Source organism: Hyla sarda, chromosome 1, assembly GCF_029499605.1.
Source record: "Hyla sarda isolate aHylSar1 chromosome 1, aHylSar1.hap1, whole genome shotgun sequence".
In the NCBI taxonomy this organism is placed as follows: Eukaryota; Metazoa; Chordata; class Amphibia; order Anura; family Hylidae; genus Hyla; species Hyla sarda.
The window spans coordinates 565,514,287-565,533,658 of NC_079189.1; the positions used below are offsets into that span (position 1 = coordinate 565,514,287).

At 42.2% G+C, this 19,372-nt stretch overlaps 1 protein-coding gene across 1 annotated transcript in view; it reads left to right on the plus strand.

The window, feature by feature from the left end:
• The window catches only part of PIK3C3 (phosphatidylinositol 3-kinase catalytic subunit type 3), a 189,372-nt gene that overhangs the window by 59,206 nt on the left and 110,794 nt on the right, over positions 1-19,372 (plus strand). The window contains exons 9-11 of the mRNA XM_056523238.1: positions 1,720-1,812; positions 3,228-3,413; positions 19,072-19,226. Of these exons, the coding sequence (XP_056379213.1) occupies positions 1,720-1,812; positions 3,228-3,413; positions 19,072-19,226 (434 nt within the window). The remainder of the gene's footprint in view (positions 1-1,719; positions 1,813-3,227; positions 3,414-19,071; positions 19,227-19,372) is intronic.

Consider the following 19,372-nt stretch of genomic DNA (forward strand, 5'->3'; position numbering starts at 1 on the left):
CTGTGTTTTTGGAAGAAACTAGCTCTGTTTTCTTTTTATTTTTCTTATTCATTGATCGTTCCCATACACAGAAACCGACAAGAATAGAATTTTAAAAGTCTCTGCAGTGGACAGACTCCATGGCCCAGAAAATAGAGTGATTTTCCCACAGCGACCAATCACAGCTCAGTAAACGAGCTCAGGTAAAGTGAAAGCTGAGCTGCGATTGGTCGCTGTGGGAAAATCACTCTATTTTTTCACACACAGTTTGATAAATCTGGGCCTATGTTTTACGTCTAAGTTAAGATTTACAGTTCAGTGCAGTGGTCCCTTAACTTACAATGGGCTCAGGTTACGGTATTTTTAACATACAATGGTCTTTATCTTTAGACCATTTTAAGGGTATATTCACACTGAGTAATTGCAGCCGATTCAAGAGGAATAATTTCAGTCAGGAAAATTTCGTTTTTTGTCATTTTCTCCCTTTCGAGGAATATGCAAAGAATTTCCGCATGGTATTTCCGCATGAATTCCACACAAAATTCAATGGGCTTTAACCCATAGATTCTGCGTGAAGAATTAACATGTTCTGTCTTCAGACGGAACAGAATTCAGCGTAGGAATTCTTCAGTGTGAACAGGGCAGCGGAAAGTCAGTTAAAGTCAATGTAACTTTCATTGTTGGATGATTTAGAGTGGAATAAGTGAGCAAAATTACTCTCCAGTTCCTCAGTGAGAACATAACCCTAACTTGAAACCATACACAACATACAATGCTACAGACAGTCCAGATCTGTGAAACATGTCAATGGCCGGAAGAACTGACCAATCAGAAGGGGATTTCACTGGTAAATCTCCTGTATAACTGAAGTGAATGCACTGACTGGCTGTCTGGTAGCGCCTCCATACAGTACAGGGGGATACTACATGTTTCGTACCACTCTTTACCTGTGCCAGGTTAGCTGCTTCTTTGAACACCAGGTGACATTCAAAGCACCATTCAAGATCAAACTGTGCCTGTGCCTGTTTTTATAGTTCCCACAATGCACTGCTGTTCATACACTTAAACAGCGTTTTCCAAACAGTGTGTCTCTAGTTGCTGCAAAGTTACAACTCCTAGCATGGGAGTTGTAGTTTTGCAACAGCTAGAGACACACCATTTGGAAAACACTGCACTAAAACCCAGTAGGGCATCAAAGAGATGTGATGTGGTGCAGCTTAAAAGGAAAGTTGCAAATGCAGTTCTGGGTGAGACACCGTGTAAGGGCGCATTCACATGTACCGCATCTGCTGCAGGTTTTAAACTGCAGGAAATCCACAGCAGAGTTTACTATCCATGGACTTCAGTGCCTCTGTAGAAAATTGGCAAATCTGTCACTATTGCACATTTTCTGCCCAAATAGGAATTTGCACGGTCAGAATTGGTACAGTTTGTTACCAGGAACCTGCAACCCCTAAATGCTGCCCTAACCATAGGTCATTAGGACCTTCCTCGTGGCTTCTGCCTGCCCCACTGTCCTTGTTTGATACACCTCTCTTTTTGGGTGTTCGATCACAATGGCAGGAAAGGCAGAATCTAAAGGGGAACGACCCAATGACTCATGGTGAAGACAATGTGAAAGTAGTGACAGGATCCCTTTAATTAATATCCTGTTTCAATTTTGACCTGTTATAATACTGCTTTTCCTGGATCACTTAGATGCTACAGGTTTTACATCATTTTCCTTTTTATTATTTGCAGATCATTGTCAGCTACCCCCCGACCAAACAGCTGACATCAGAGGTACAGGACCTGGTGTGGAAGTTCAGATACTACCTTACAAACCAGGAGAAGGTTAGTGTTGTGGAGTGATGCATACCATTAGATAATGTATTAGGGAATGAAATGCTTATTTATAGTGTACCTGTCATTTGCAAAAAGCTTTTTATATAACGTAGATAATACCATTTTTATGTATATTTGTAATATACATTGGTTAAAACTGGTTATATTTTTGGGCAAAAATAGTTGTCTTGTCCCTGCAGCTATTGCTTTTATGTGGAGACCAAATACAGGAAGTGAGGGCAGGGCTCTGTGCCTGCTTGTCCTCGGTGCACAGAGCCCTGCTTGTCCTCAGTGTATAGAGCCCTGCTTGTCCTCGGTGTACAGAGCCCTGCTTGTCCTCAGTGAACAGAGCCCTGCTTGTCCACCCAAACGTTCTTTTATTGGTCTCTTCACATACACAAAATACACAGGCTTTAGCTGCAGGGACAAAAGTATACACATTTTTTAACCATTGTGTATTACAAATATATACATACAATATATATATATAATGTTGTTTTCTACATTATATAAAAGTTTTTGCAAATGACAAGTATACTTCAACTACTCAGCACTCAGGGCTGTAATAGTTTAGTGCTGGCCAGAATAGGATCCTGCACCTCGTTCTCCTGTGAAGACGCTGATACTAAATGTGCACAAATGCTATGCTCATACAGTCAGGTGGAAGAGTGCATTTCACTGCTAGTATTACCTGGCATTTAACCATTTCTAGGTCACAGTCAATGCTGACCATAGGTAAGAGAAGTTAAAACGAAGAGGTGCCAAAATCTTGCAAAGAGCCCAGAGTTCATTGAAGGATCCTGTAGATGTCTTTTTGTATATGCAGCTGCTAGGACATACTTACAAATATCTTAGCAGCTTCGCACAGTGTAGTATGAGAACATACATCTGTATGCCAGTATATTACAAAAAAAAAATCAATAAATAAATATTTAGACACCGGATAATAGACATGTTTGATAGGGTATTCTCATCTTAGACATTTATGGCATAATTTTTGGATATGCCATAAATGTTGAATTGACGCAGTTCCTGTCTCCCAGACTTCTCTGATGAACAAGCGATTCCCCCTACTCCCCAGGCTTTGTCCGGAAAGGTTTCAGCAGGCTGCAGTGGCTAGGGTTCCAAAACAGATGAACAGGTTGTTTTACACAGATGTTGTAACTCCCATATACTTTAATTGGAGTAAACCTAAGCCTATAGCATTGCTATAAATACTGTTTCTATACCTTGTTACACACGGTGGCAGTTTATTACAATGTATCGGTGTAATAGCCAGGGTGGAGAGCCGCTGCAAGTCAGGATTTAATTCCCCCAAATATTAAATGATAGGTCATTTATTTCAAACTATTTGCCTACCACTGATGTCCATATATTGTAATAGATTCCTGTCTTTATTCTTTCATTCGTTTGATTATTTTTAGGCATTAACAAAGTTCCTGAAATGTGTCAACTGGGATTTACCTCAAGAAGCCAAACAAGCTCTGGAACTGTTGGGGAAATGGAAACCGATGGATGTTGAAGACTCATTGGAGCTTTTGTCTTCTCAGTTTACCAACCCAACAGTGCGACGTTACGCTGTAGCTCGACTTCAGCAGGCAGATGATGAGGTGAGTGCTGTCTGTGGCCAACATACGTGACCTGCAGAGTAACATAGTATCCTCAGTCCAGACAGGCTCAGCTAAAGGATTATCTCTGTGATTGTGCAGATTTGTGATAAACCAGCTGAAAAAATTGTACTTGAGATAACTGTATAGAAGCTGTGTGTGACCTATACTGTAAAATATTGATCTACAGCTTTAGGTACACTCATTTACGTACAACTACAATTCCGGCATAGATATGCTAAGTGTTGGAGTTCCACTTCAAACTGGAGAGCCATCCCTGTTCTCCAACCTGTGGTTGTTAGGACATGCTCAAACCAGACCTGTCAGTATGTGACAATAAGCACATGGCTAGATGGGGCTTGTTGTCAGGATTCTGGGCTTAACTGTTATTATCCACATAGTCCTTTTCAGTGCCAAGATATAAGGGTTTTCTTTTAATATGTGAATAATGCCCAAGAGCCCAGGGGTGTTCCTTAGCATGGCAAGAGTCCAGGATTAGCCAACCCAAATTGAATTGGTCAATAAGAAGAGATGGGCTGGTTAACACTCAGCTTTCGCCATGCTGGGAAATTCCCCCTGGGCACTTGAGCCTTATTTACATATTAACAAAAAGGCTTATCTTGACACTGGGAAGGACTATGAAGATAAAAAAGGGTATACCAGAAGCTGACAGGTTTAGGCCCCTTTCACACTACAGTTATCATCCACAGCTATAAAAAATCCCATTCATGTCCATGGGATTTTGTGACCATCCTTTTGCATCAGGTATGTCCGTTTTTACTTATGTCCATTATTTTTGCTGGCACGAAAGACTGTGCATGCACTTATTTTTGGTCCTGCCAAAATAATAGTGAAAAACGGCCGTTAAAATTTTACATTGAACTCTATGGGATACGGATGGTAAAAAAAAAAAAAAAAAAAAAAAAAAAAAAAAGAAAAAAACATCTGTTATAATCCATTATTGTCCTTTTTTTAACATCCGTTTTTTGGACTGTGCATGCTCAGTACAGCTTTACAAAAAAAGGGTTAAAAACCTGTTTAAAAAAAAAAAAAAAAAAAAAAACGGATGTAACTGGTGAGAACGGATGAACAACATCAGGTTTTTTTTAAAGTAATTGGTTATTATCCAAAATTACCAGTTATTGCATTCAGTCTTTTTATACGTTGTTGTAAAATAACGGCAGTAATGATACCTGTAGTGTGAAAGGGGCCTTATTTAATGTTGTGGCCACTACTGTAGATTGAAGAGAGATTGAACACTTTGTATATTCTTGGTCATTTCAGCTAGCTGGGGGAACCCCCGATTGCCAACACATTCACATATTGGTGAGATACCTTAAAGTGTTATCTGTAAAAACATTTGACATGTCATTCAAACATAGGGGAAGTTTAGATCGCATCAGGTCCTAAGACCCTGTGCAGTGCGCTTCCTTTGCCTCATCTGCCACCAAGTCCTGCTCATTTACTACATTAGTCTATAGTAAATAAGTGTCTGGTTCAGATGACAGCTGGGGAGTGAAGCGCAGGCTGAGGTGCACTTTACCAGGCTCTAACTTGAGAACTCAGCTGTTCTCTAAGGACTGAAACCCAGTGCAATCAAAACGACATGTCGGAAGATTTTACAAATGGCAGTGAGTCTTTAAAGGGGTTATCCACATAATGTGATTTTAGTATGTACCTGCCAAACAGTAATGGACATGTTTGGGAAGGATCTGTGCTTGTCTTGGGGCTACATGGCTGTGTTGTGAGATTTCTATAACACTGTGGCTAGCTTTTTGTGAACTGGTACTTCCTGTTTGAGTTTCCTTCTTTTGCCTACAAATCCCATAATTCCATTTTCCTCCCTCCCACACATCAGCCACCCCACCCATTGAAACATAAATGAGCTGCGTCCATTCAAAAGACCTGTGGTTTTCAATCAGGGTGCCTACAGCTGTTGCATTAGTTGCAGATTGATCTCTCTCCCACCAAGCGATCTCTCGCATTATAAGCAGACAGGCTCCCTGTCATCAGCTGACCAGTGAGTCAGGTCTCGGCCGCATTGCAACCTGGGAAAAATCTGAGACATTTTGTATGCTGGTAAAAATAAATATTGGGGTGAAAATCACATAAGAATTTTGAGAAAACCGTCACACACAGGTACAGACAATATAATATGAACTACACTAACTTTACAGCCCCTGTAACATAGTCAAATAAGAAAAAATTCCTAGAATACCCCTTTAAGCTGGCCATATACCTAAAATATTCATAGGCGAACACTCAGCTATTTTTTCCAATCCTCCTATACCTATTCATGCCTTGTCCGGATGAACATGTGTGTGTGTTCTATTGGGCAGTTGAAATCATGCCTGATCCGTCACGCCCCCAATATCTGCCATTGAGGGAGAAATTGGAGACCACGATACACATTAGATATTTGGCCGCTCCTTCAGAAATTAGTTGGCTCAGCTGACACACATCTTATTTGTATGGCCAGCTCTAGTTTGAAGTGGACCTATTTGGCCTTGGTCTTAAAATCTCTCTACCTCATCCATAAACAAACTGTGAAAACATTTTGTGCATTTTGCTGAGAAGATTTTGGGGTCCACACATGTAAACTTGGTGGCTTTCTGATGCTCTCTCATCTTATTATATAAAGATGTGTTGAAGATTAATTTTTTTATCTGCTGGATATGTCATGGGTTAGGTAGCAGGGTGCCTGACAGACCCCATTGGCTTATAATGTGGTGCACCAGTTTCCTACCAAGATGTCCCTCACACTTTTTTACCCTTCCTCCAAATAAGACAAAATCTACAACCGCACATACTGCAACACAGATTTAATCAGAGATTTTATCCTAATGCAATCAGTTTCATAGGCAAATAGAAAGAAAATATTTATAAAGTAACTCAACACTTTGTTTCTAGTACCTATATTCCTCTCACAAATACCTTCTTTTTGTTGCTCACTTGGTTTGTCATTCTGTGTTTTGGAGGAGGCTTGTCCTCACTCTGCATGACTTATCTTCCTCCCTGAGTCTGCTGTTCTGTGCTAGGTCTCTTCATCCAATCGCTGCAGGCTGCTCTGTAACCCCATCCTCTCTGTTTTCATGCTGCAGTCTGATAGGACAGAAGTGAGCACAGAGGAGTGTTAGTCCTGCCCTCACTTACTGGAATGTGTCCCAGCCTGGGCAAAGATAATGCTGCAGCTGCACAGGATTATGTTCTGGATGTTATGGGGACCCCTAGAGGTCTTGTTTATAAGCCATGATTTCTATGAAAAGGAAATCTAATTATTTTTTATTTTTTTTATGATGTATATTAGAAAGGTCAATGTTTTGCCAACATGTAGAACATATATATATATATATATATATATATATATATATATACACCCTACATGTGATTGCGGATCAGTGCCCAAGAATTCATAACACAAGTATTAATGAAACAGTAAATTTAATTTATTTAGCATATAAAATACAATGTTATTGAATGCATATTAAAATACTACAAAATGCGGATGTTGTGAGGAGGAACACACAAAGATACTGAAGGAATTACGTCACTACAGTAGGTATGTATCATAAGTAAAGTGCATATAAGCAGAGATGTAAACATAGTATAACGCTGTTCATATATACGGACTTTTATCAACGGGTTTAGTCAGGTTTTCTTTACTATAATTGTCACAACTGCGACTACGCGATTTTTCGTGCAACATTTTGACTGGAAAGCGAGAAAAGCAAGTTTTCCAAAAATTAACTACGTAGTAATAATTTTAAAATGGACTACGGGTAGTCAGGTATTTATTAACTGCGACAGTCGCAACAGGGTTAAAAATTGACTAAATTTACTCCAGCTCAAACATGGAGCAGAAAAAGCTACTACCAAAGTAAAAAAGGAAAAACTGCTTACGTGAAAGAAAATTATCAACAGGCTGAAACCAGTTGATAAATAAGTCGCACATAAACAAAAAAAAAAGTAAGGAAAAAGTTACTAAAAAAAAAGAATACATAAGCAAACATTGATAAATAGTGATTTCACATTTGATTTTCTATTGTGAAGTCCAAATTTACAGTTGTGAGCTGTGGTGTGCGGCAGGATTTCTGTCTTATGGGTCATATGCTTATGTGCTGTTTCATATGTATTCTATCTTTCACTATTACTATATGTGATCATTATGTGCTGGCTGGTCTCTGATTCAATACTTAAAGGGGCACTCTGGTAGAAAACAATAAAAAAAAAATCAACTGGTCCTTTAAAAGTTAAACAGATTTGTAAATGACTTCTATGTAAAAATCTTAATCCTACCAGTACTTATCAGCTGCTATATGCTCCACAGGAAGTTGTGTAGTTTTTCAGTTTGACCACAGTGCTCTCTGCTGACACCTCTGTCCATGTCAGGAACTGTCCAGAGCAGGAGCAAATCCCCATAACAAACCTATTCTGCTCTGGAAAGTTTCTGATATGGACAGAGGTGTCAGCAGAGAGCACTATGGCCAGACAGAAAAGACCGATACAACTTGTAGCATAAAACAGCTGATAAGTACTGGAAGGATTAACATTTTAAATAGAAGTAATTTACAAATCAGTTTAAGTTTTTGACACCAGTTCATTTTGAAAGAAATTTTCCACCAGAGTACCCCTTTAACGTGGCTGTATACATTGCTGCTACCTGCTCTGACCAGCTCACAACTATCAATTTGGACTTCATATGGTGACTCCACATTTGATTGCTATTGTGAACAGCCTTATACTTTGTTTACATCTCTAGTGCATTGTACTAATGATATGCACCTCCTGTAGTGACAAAAAAGGGTACTCTGCCTCTAGACATCTTATCCCCTATCCAAAGGATAAGGGATGAGATGTCTGATCACAGGGGTCCCGCCACTGGGACCCCTGCCATCTTTGCTGGGGCACCCCAGTCAACCGAAGTTCACTCCGTGCCGGATGACTAGCGATGCGGCGCCAGAGGCTCTTGACGCCACAAGCCTCCGGCGCCGCATCGCTAGTCATCTAAACAAATGCCAGGTTCTGAAGGGAGATCGCGGAAGGTCCCAGCTGTGGAACCCCCGCGATCAGACATCTTATAAGATGTCTTGGGGTGGAGTACCCCTTTAAAGGAGATCTGTAGCCCTAGATGCGTATCCCCTATCCGCAGGATAGGGGATAAGTGTCTGGACGTGAGGGGTGATCGCTGGGACCCCCCATGATCTCCTTGTACGGGGCCCCGGCTCTGCCCCACAGGAGCCTTATCGGCCGCAGCATGATGCCGCGGCCAACAACACGCCCCCTCCATGTATCTCTATGGGAGAGGCTGAGATGCAGTGTTTGTACATCCCTGCCTCTGCCATAAAGCTGTATGGAGGGGGCATATCGTCAACCTCAGTGAGGTCGACCACACGTGCATTTGCCTCACAGAGCCGTGGCAATGCCGGTTCCCCATTCGGAAGATCGCAAGGGGTCCCAGTGGTCGGACCCTTCGTGATCAGACACTTATCCCCTATCCTGCGAATAGGGGATAAGTGTCTAAGACTTCAAAACTCCTTTAATCCCTTCACTATCTTTGTGTGTTCCTCCTACCACTGTCCACAGTTTGTAGTATTATAAATGTATTCAATAAAATTGTATGATTTTATATGCTAAGTAAATTAAATTTACTGTGTCATTAACACTTATGTTTGTATTTTTGGGCGCTAATCCACTGTTGCACTTAGGGTATATATTTGCTTTTGTAGTAGCCTTGTGTTACTGTGGGGGACACTTAGAGGTGTATTTGGTTGTATGTAAGATCTACAACATATAAAAAAGTTTTTGAATCTGACAGTGCCCGTTTAGTGATAGAAATAAAATAAAAAAGTGGAATTAAACCTCTCCTGATTCTATACGTAAAGCAGTTATTACATCGGTTAGACAAGTGTCGTCAGTCCCGGGAAGAGTTAAAGGGGTACTCCGGGGTAATCTTTTAGAATTTCTTTCCAGTCTGACCACAGTGCTCTCTGCTGACACCTCTGTCCATGTCAGGAACTGTCCAGAGCAGGAGAGGTTTGCTATGGGGATTTGCTTCTACTCTGGACAGTTCCTGACATGGACTGAGGTGTCAGCAGGGAGCACTGTGGTCAGACAGAAAGGAAATTCTTAAAGAAAATAACTTCCTCTGTAGTATACAGCAGCTATATATATATATATATATATATATATATATATATACGGTATATATATTTAGAAGTAGCTTACAAATCTGTATAACTTTCTGGCACCAGTTGATTTAAAATAAATTTGTTTTCCACCAAAGTACCCCTTTAAGCCGGAAGCTTTTAGAGAAGAGTTGCGGAGGCAGGATAATCTCCCCAGCCGCGCTTGTCAAACGCTGACCTCTTCTTATAATCTGATAGAAATTCCATTACTTGTTTGAAGAACGATATCGATTCAGCTGCTCGTGGGTCAGGCCTCTCATTTCTTCAGCTGGCAAAGTGGTCTGTAAGATTCAATTTATTTCCAAGTTTTGCTTTAACCTTTTGAGCCGGGAAGCAGCGGCAGAAGCATAGACTTTTTTCTCAGATGGCGCAGAGGACAGTGTCTTTTTTTTGTCTTTTTTCTATTTAGGAAAAAAAAAAAAAAACGTTGGAAGAAATAAGTAGGTAAAAAAAAATGTCTTAATGATATTGAAGGGGTGCGGCGGTGTCATTGTTACACGAAGAGGTCGGGAGCGAGGTGTAGCAGTTGCTCCTCGGTTTTCGAAAAGAAGGTGAAGAGGGCGGATTTATTTTTTTAAACAGGTTTTGCACAGATAAAAGGAATAAAGAAAGAAAAACACTTGTAACTGCAGCTAGGGCAGTGTTTTTTCAAACAGTGTGTCTCCAGCTGTTGCAACACTACAACTCCCAGCATGCCCGGACAGCCAGTGGCTGTCCGGGCATGCTGGGAGTTGTAGTTTTGCAACAGCTTGAGATGTTCTGTTTGGAAAACACTAATTAAAGGGCAATTCCAGTAAAAAAAAAAAAAAAAAAATATCATATCAACTGGCGCCAGCAAGTTAAACAGATTTGTGAATTACTTCTATTAAAAAATCTTAATCCTTCAAGTATTTATCAGATGCTGAAGTTGAGTTGTTCTTTTCTGCTCTCTGCTGACACCACTGTCAGTCTCAGGGACTGTCCATAACGTGAGAGGTTTGCTATGGGGATTTTCTCTTACTCTGGACAGTTCCTAAGACAGACAGAGATGTCAGTAGAGAGCACTGTGGTCAGGCAGAAAAGAACAACTCCACTTCAGCAGCTGAAAACTACTGGAAGGATTAAGATTTTTTAATAGAAGTAATTTACAAATCTGTTTAACTTTCTGGCACCAGTTAATATGAAAACAATAAAATGTATACTAAACCACCCACCCACAAAAAAGAACACACATACAAAGGGAAGATGTTGTTGTAATAAGATGGAAGTGTATGACATCACTGGCTCACCATGGCCCTACATATCCTGGTACAACAGTAGAAAGTAAAAATGTATAAAGAAAAAAATCTTTTACATACATAACTACTGACAAAAAAAGAAGAAAGATAACCCAAAACAATAAGAGCCACAATATCTAGTGTGTACAAATCCTTACCCAGAGATGCGTGTACCCCAACGCATGTTTCACATTTCTCTTTTGGTCGGTGATTATGCTTGTATATGATTTTTCACTTTTTATACATTTATACTTTGTATTGCTGTTGTACGCCCATGATGAGCCAGTGATGTGCTACTGGGGACAGGTGCATGGGGGAAGCTGGATTCACAAGCTTTCTGTATAAGGGGGATGGGGAGCAGGATTTACAGGCTTTCTCTAAGTGACTGTATAGGAGCAGGACTCAGGCTTTCTCTATAAGGGAGGGCAAAGGATGCAGAACTCACAGACTTTCTCTATAAGGGAGGGTAAAGGATGCAGAACTCACAGGCTTTCTCTATAAGGGAGGGTAAAGGATGCAGAACTCACAGGCTTTCTCTATAAGGGAGGGTAAAAGACGCAGAACTCACAGGCTTTCTCTATAAGGGAGGGTAAAAGACGCAGAACTCACAGGCTTTCTCTATAAGGGAGGGTAAAGGATGCAGAACTCACAGGCTTTCTCTATAAGGGAGGGTAAAGGATGCAGAACTCACAGGCTTTCTCTATAAGGGAGGGTAAAGGATGCAGAACTCACAGGCTTTCTCTATAAGGGAGGGTAAAGGATGCAGAACTCACAACCTTTCTCTATAAGGGAGGGTAAAGGATGCAGAACTCACAAGCTTTCTCTATAAGGGAGGGTAAAGGATGCAGAACTCACAAGCTTTCTCTATAAGGGAGGGTAAAGGATGCAGAACTCACAAGCTTTCTCTATAAGGGAGGGTAAAGGATGCAGAACTCACAGGCTTTCTCTATAAGGGAGGGTAAAGGATGCAGAACTCACAGGCTTTCTCTATAAGGGAGGGTAAAGGATGCAGAACTCACAGGCTTTCTCTATAAGGGAGGGTAAAGGATGCAGAACTCACAGGCTTTCTCTATAAGGGAGGGTAAAGGATGCAGAACTCACAGGCTTTCTCTATAAGGGAGGGTAAAGGATGCAGAACTCGAAGGTTTTCTGTAAGTGAAGGTATAGGAGCAGGACTCATTTTTTTATTTTTTATAATTGGGGGTGAGGGAACAGGACTCACAGGCTTTCTCTAACTGACAGTAGAGGAGCAGGACTCCTAGGCTTTCTCTAGGAGGAGGGGGGGGGGGGGTGCAGGTTAAAATATGTAGAACTTACAGGCTTTTCCAATAACTGGGGGTGAGGGAGCAGGGCTCACAGGGTTTCTCTGAGTGAAAGTAGATGAGCAGGACTCACAGGGTTTCTCTATAAGGGAGGGTAAAGAATGCAGAACTAAAAGGCTTTCTGTATAAGTGAAGGTAGAGCAGCAGGACTCACAGGGTTTCTCTAAGTGAAGGTAGAGGAGCCGGACTCACAGGCTTTCTGTATAAGTGAAGGTAGAGGAGCAGGACTCGCAGGCTTTCTGTATAAGTGAAGGTATAGGAGCCGGACTCACAGGGTTTCTCTAAGTGAAGGTAGAGGAGCAGGACTCACAGGGTTTCTCTAAGTGAAGGTATAGGAGCCGGACTCACAGGCTTTCTGTATAATTGAAGGTAGAGGAGCCGGACTCACAAGGTTTCTCTAAGTGAAGGTATAGGAGCCGGACTCACAGGCTTTCTGTATAATTGAAGGTAGAGGAGCCGGACTCACATGGTTTCTCTAAGTGAAGGTAGAGGAGCCGGACTCACAAGGTTTCTCTAAGTGAAGGTAGAGGAGCCGGACTCACAGGGTTTCTCTAAGTGAAGGTAGAGGAGCCGGATTCACAGGGTTTCTGTATAAGTGAAGGTAGAGGAGCAGGACTCACAGGGTTTCTGTATGAGTGATCGTAGAGGAGCCGGACTCACAGGGTTTCTGTATAAGTGAAGGTAGAGGAGCAGGACTCACAGGGTTTCTGTATAAGTGAAGGTAGAGGAGCAGGACTCACAGGGTTTCTGTATGAGTGATCGTAGAGGAGCCGGACTCACAGGGTTTCTGTATAAGTGAAGGTAGAGGAGCCGGACTCACAGGGTTTCTGTATGAGTGATCGTAGAGGAGCCGGACTCACAAGGTTTCTCTAAGTGAAGGTAGAGGAGCCGGACTCACAGGGTTTCTGTATAAGTGAAGGTAGAGGAGCCGGACTCACAGGCTTTCTGTATAAGTGAAGGTAGAGGAGCAGGACTTGCAGGCTTTCTGTATAAGTGAAGGTATAGGAGCCGGACTCACAGGGTTTCTCTAAGTGAAGGTAGAGGAGCAGGACTCACAGGGTTTCTGTATAAGTGAAGGTATAGTAGCCGGACTCACAGGCTTTCTGTATAAGTGAAGGTAGAGGAGCCGGACTCACAGGCTTTCTGTATAAGTGAAGGTAGAGGAGCAGGACTTGCAGGCTTTCTGTATAAGTGAAGGTATAGGAGCCGGACTCACAGGGTTTCTCTAAGTGAAGGTAGAGGAGCAGGACTCACAGGGTTTCTGTATAAGTGAAGGTATAGGAGCCGGACTCACAGGCTTTCTGTATAATTGAAGGTAGAGGAGCCGGACTCACATGGTTTCTCTAAGTGAAGGTAGAGGAGCCGGACTCACAAGGTTTCTCTAAGTGAAGGTAGAGGAGCCGGATTCACAGGGTTTCTGTATAAGTGAAGGTAGAGGAGCCGGACTCACAGGGTTTCTGTATGAGTGATCGTAGAGGAGCCGGACTCACAGGGTTTCTGTATAAGTGAAGGTAGAGGAGCAGGACTCACAGGGTTTCTGTATAAGTGAAGGTAGAGGAGCAGGACTCACAGGGTTTCTGTATGAGTGATCGTAGAGGAGCCGGACTCACAGGGTTTCTGTATAAGTGAAGGTAGAGGAGCCGGACTCACAAGGTTTCTCTAAGTGAAGGTAGAGGAGCCGGACTCACAGGGTTTCTGTATAAGTGAAGGTAGAGGAGCCGGACTCACAGGCTTTCTGTATGAGTGATCGTAGAGGAGCAGGACTCACAGGGTTTCTCTAAGTGAAGGTAGAGGAGCAGGACTCACAGGGTTTCTGTATAAGTGAAGGTAGAGGAGCAGGACTCACAGGGTTTCTGTATGAGTGATCGTAGAGGAGCCGGACTCACAGGGTTTCTGTATAAGTGAAGGTAGAGGAGCCGGACTCACAAGGTTTCTCTAAGTGAAGGTAGAGGAGCCGGACTCACAGGGTTTCTGTATAAGTGAAGGTAGAGGAGCCGGACTCACAGGCTTTCTGTATGAGTGATCGTAGAGGAGCAGGACTCACAGGGTTTCTCTAAGTGAAGGTAGAGGAGCAGGACTCACAGGGTTTCTGTATAAGTGAAGGTAGAGGAGCAGGACTCACAGGGTTTCTGTATGAGTGATCGTAGAGGAGCCGGACTCACAGGGTTTCTGTATAAGTGAAGGTAGAGGAGCCGGACTCACAAGGTTTCTCTAAGTGAAGGTAGAGGAGCCGGACTCACAGGGTTTCTGTATAAGTGAAGGTAGAGGAGCCGGACTCACAGGCTTTCTGTATGAGTGATCGTAGAGGAGCAGGACTCACAGGGTTTCTCTAAGTGAAGGTAGAGGAGCAGGACTCACAGGGTTTCTGTATGAGTGATCGTAGAGGAGCCGGACTCACAGGGTTTCTGTATAAGTGAAGGTAGAGGAGCAGGACTCACAGGGTTTCTGTATAAGTGAAGGTAGAGGAGCAGGACTCACAGGGTTTCTGTATGAGTGATCGTAGAGGAGCCGGACTCACAGGGTTTCTGTATAAGTGAAGGTAGAGGAGCCGGACTCACAGGGTTTCTGTATGAGTGATCGTAGAGGAGCCGGACTCACAAGGTTTCTCTAAGTGAAGGTAGAGGAGCCGGACTCACAGGGTTTCTGTATAAGTGAAGGTAGAGGAGCCGGACTCACAGGCTTTCTGTATAAGTGAAGGTAGAGGAGCAGGACTTGCAGGCTTTCTGTATAAGTGAAGGTATAGGAGCCGGACTCACAGGGTTTCTCTAAGTGAAGGTAGAGGAGCAGGACTCACAGGGTTTCTGTATAAGTGAAGGTATAGTAGCCGGACTCACAGGCTTTCTGTATAAGTGAAGGTAGAGGAGCCGGACTCACAGGCTTTCTGTATAAGTGAAGGTAGAGGAGCAGGACTTGCAGGCTTTCTGTATAAGTGAAGGTATAGGAGCCGGACTCACAGGGTTTCTCTAAGTGAAGGTAGAGGAGCAGGACTCACAGGGTTTCTGTATAAGTGAAGGTATAGGAGCCGGACTCACATGGTTTCTCTAAGTGAAGGTAGAGGAGCCGGACTCGCAAGGTTTCTCTAAGTGAAGGTAGAGGAGCCGGATTCACAGGGTTTCTGTATAAGTGAAGGTAGAGGAGCCGGACTCACAGGGTTTCTGTATGAGTGATCGTAGAGGAGCCGGACTCACAGGGTTTCTGTATAAGTGAAGGTAGAGGAGCAGGACTCACAGGGTTTCTGTATAAGTGAAGGTAGAGGAGCAGGACTCACAGGGTTTCTGTATGAGTGATCGTAGAGGAGCCGGACTCACAGGGTTTCTGTATAAGTGAAGGTAGAGGAGCCGGACTCACAAGGTTTCTCTAAGTGAAGGTAGAGGAGCCGGACTCACAGGGTTTCTGTATAAGTGAAGGTAGAGGAGCCGGACTCACAGGCTTTCTGTATGAGTGATCGTAGAGGAGCAGGACTCACAGGGTTTCTCTAAGTGAAGGTAGAGGAGCAGGACTCACAGGGTTTCTGTATAAGTGAAGGTAGAGGAGCAGGACTCACAGGGTTTCTGTATGAGTGATCGTAGAGGAGCCGGACTCACAGGGTTTCTGTATAAGTGAAGGTAGAGGAGCCGGACTCACAAGGTTTCTGTAAGTGAAGGTAGAGGAGCCGGACTCACAGGGTTTCTGTATAAGTGAAGGTAGAGGAGCCGGACTCACAGGCTTTCTGTATGAGTGATCGTAGAGGAGCAGGACTCACAGGGTTTCTCTAAGTGAAGGTAGAGGAGCAGGACTCACAGGGTTTCTGTATAAGTGAAGGTAGAGGAGCAGGACTCACAGGGTTTCTGTATGAGTGATCGTAGAGGAGCCGGACTCACAGGGTTTCTGTATAAGTGAAGGTAGAGGAGCCGGACTCACAAGGTTTCTCTAAGTGAAGGTAGAGGAGCCGGACTCACAGGGTTTCTGTATAAGTGAAGGTAGAGGAGCCGGACTCACAGGCTTTCTGTATGAGTGATCGTAGAGGAGCAGGACTCACAGGGTTTCTCTAAGTGAAGGTAGAGGAGCAGGACTCACAGGGTTTCTGTATAAGTGAAGGTAGAGGAGCAGGACTCACAGGGTTTCTGTATGAGTGATCGTAGAGGAGCCGGACTTACTGGCTTTCTATATAAGGGATGGTAAAGGAAGCCGGACTCACTGGCTTTTTCTGTGACTCCTGTGAGCATTTAAACAGCATTTTATATAAAAATACTGAATTGCTGGCTGCAAGTGTTTAATTCCCCTGTAGCGCCATGACTGGAGAAGTAAGACATTACACAGCTCCCATTGTAATAAATAATCTGTCTGTAGGACATGAGCAGATCAGGTGCTTTGGAGCTGTATTTCACTCTGGTCAAGAGATGAGGATCCTGGATATGGACTCATGTGATTCACTTAACCTTTATAAGGCTGGGTTCACACCACGTTTTTGCAATACAACTGCAGTATACGTTTTCAATTGGAAAACCGTATGGACCCGTATTGAAAACCGTATGAAGTGACTCTCCATTGAAAACCGTATGCCAAGCAATTCATCCAGTTGTGTACTTTTTGTGTCTTTTACGGTTTTGTCCGTTTTTTTCCCTGTATCCAAAACCGTAGCCTACCGTGTTTTTTTGTCAGGGTGAAAAACTGTGTTGAAACCGTATATGGTTCCTTTTAACATGGGAGTCAATGAGAACCGTAGAGCACCGTATGTGCGTATGTTTCCATCTGGTTTGAACAATACGGTTTTTGAGTTTGCACATGCGCAGTGCACACCGAATGGTATGAAAAGTAAAAAACTTATATTTTATTTTAAAAAGCTGATGCCAACCGGACATCATTTTTCAGACCGTATACGGGTTAACATTTGTACACCCGTTTTGATACTGTTTAGTCCGGTTTTGAGGAATCCGTTTTTTTTTTATCAAAAACCTGATACGGAAACTGTATTGCAAAAAATGTTGTGTGAATGCAGCCTAATAGAGTAATTAAATATTATTATTTTTTATTTTTTTTTTTTACTTTTTTGTCCTGTTTTAAAATTATGGTGTCACATGAAATCCCCCATCATGCCATTGGCTGCTGACGTAGAAGAAGTGTTCTGAGTTGGCTACAAAGAGACTTCTCCCATTTGAACTTGCTTAGGCTTGTTTTGTATGCGCTCTATGCCATCTGCATATATTGATTTATACCACGCATTCAGTGGAATGTATCGCACGCCATTAGCGTCTCCTTTTATGGATTCTTCCTGCATATATTTAACATGATAAGAATTCCTGTCCCTCTTCAAGGACGATTCAGTGCTCGATGACAGAACAGATGTTACAGTTTAGCACATCTTCCCTCCTCTCGTTTCTACTCAAGTGCCCGTTTCTCAAACCCTCCACCGAAGCATTAGTCATGTTGGTTGGTAAAAAGCGAATAAAGGACGTGGCTGCCTCCTCGTTTACACAGTAACATGGCTGCTCCAACACCTTTATTTTACTTGTAACTTAGTGAAAGTATATCCGGTGTGAACTGTTAAAGGGGATCTCCTTCTTTAAGTTACAGTTTTTTTGGGAGAACATTTTGTATTTTTCCACATAAAGTTTTTAGCTTTGTGCTCTCTGCTTCCACCTCTGTCCATGTCAGGAACTGTCCAGCGCAGTAGAGGTGTGCTATGGGGATTTGCTCTTACTCTGGACAGTTCCTGACACAGCCAGTGTCAGCAGAGAGCACTGTGGTCATACTGGAAAGAACTACACAACTTCCTCTGGAGCATACAGCAGTTAAGTACTGGAAGGATTAAGATTTTTTAATAGACATAATTTACAAATCTGTATAACTTTCTGGCACCAGTCAATTTAAAAAAAATAAAAATAAAAAATTTAATTTTTTTTTTTTCAATTGTGACTTTTTCCAACATTGTGGTAAAATATTTTATATTTCACAACATAATTTTTGCCACAATGTTGAGTAAATCATAGCAATATCAAAGCAGCACAAACAGCCAAAAATGTAAAAATATGTAAAGATAAAATACCATAAGAATTCAATATGTGAACCAAAACCTGAGGACTTGTTTATAAAACACCTCAGTTGTGATTATAGGTCAAATAACTGATAATATTTCTCTAAAAAACAAACTTTGAATAAGCAACGCATCAAAACTGCACATAATGTGAACTTACCTCAACCCACTCATGAGTCTATTGAGTCCACCTGGGTAAACTTCAGCACCAGTAGTCTAATTAGATGACCAGGTGCGGTGATCGAACACCACACTCTCAGCCAGAGGAGTCATGGGAAATTAAGGTGCATTACAGAATTACTTCAGTGCGGAATTGCAAACCGACATGGCACCAATCTCATGCCTGCCACATCAGCTAAAACGGGTAAACAAACAAGACATACACAAGAATCTCTACATTATTCTCCAATAATAGCATATGCTGCACTATAAAAGTATAAAATAAATAAAAAATTACCAGAGTGCATTTTTAAATTAGGAGAAAACACACACACTCTGCAGGGGGAAAGATCACACAACAACACCAGCATAGAGATCGGGAGAACCCACAGCACATTGTGCAGGGGGAAGGGCTGAGAGCTCACACAGGCAGCAGCAGTGTGAGTGTATGCTCAGTATAAGATTATACAAGGCTGTTTCACAAGATGACTGCTGCAGGTAGTAAGCAAAAGTCAATACAGCTGCTGCCTAAGGGTTCACACATACAATTTTGGTCGGTGTTTTTTTTTTTATTTTATTTTTTATTTTGTGTGTTTTGTAACCATTTCTGCAAAAAAAAAAAAATGCTATGTGTGAACCCAGACTAAGACATATCCTAAACATTCATGTTCAGATATCTGGACATTTAGACATTTTTTTAATTATCTTGTGTTTTGTCCCCTATAGGATCTGTTAATGTACTTGTTACAGTTAGTTCAAGCTCTGAAATATGAAAACTTTGAGGATATAAAGAACGGATTAGAACCAACAAAGAAGGACAGCCAGGGCACAATGCTTGACAGCATGCTGACCTCAGGAGCAAACCCCGGAGACATTGACAGGTATAGCGCACACATTATGTGGACTTAAAAAGTACCTGTCACCAAATAAACTGTTCTAAGCTAACTCAGGCTACATTCCCTAACTACTCCTAACACCCCTCCCACCCTTAAAAAAAAAAATAAAAAAATTCAGAGCTTTAAAAAGC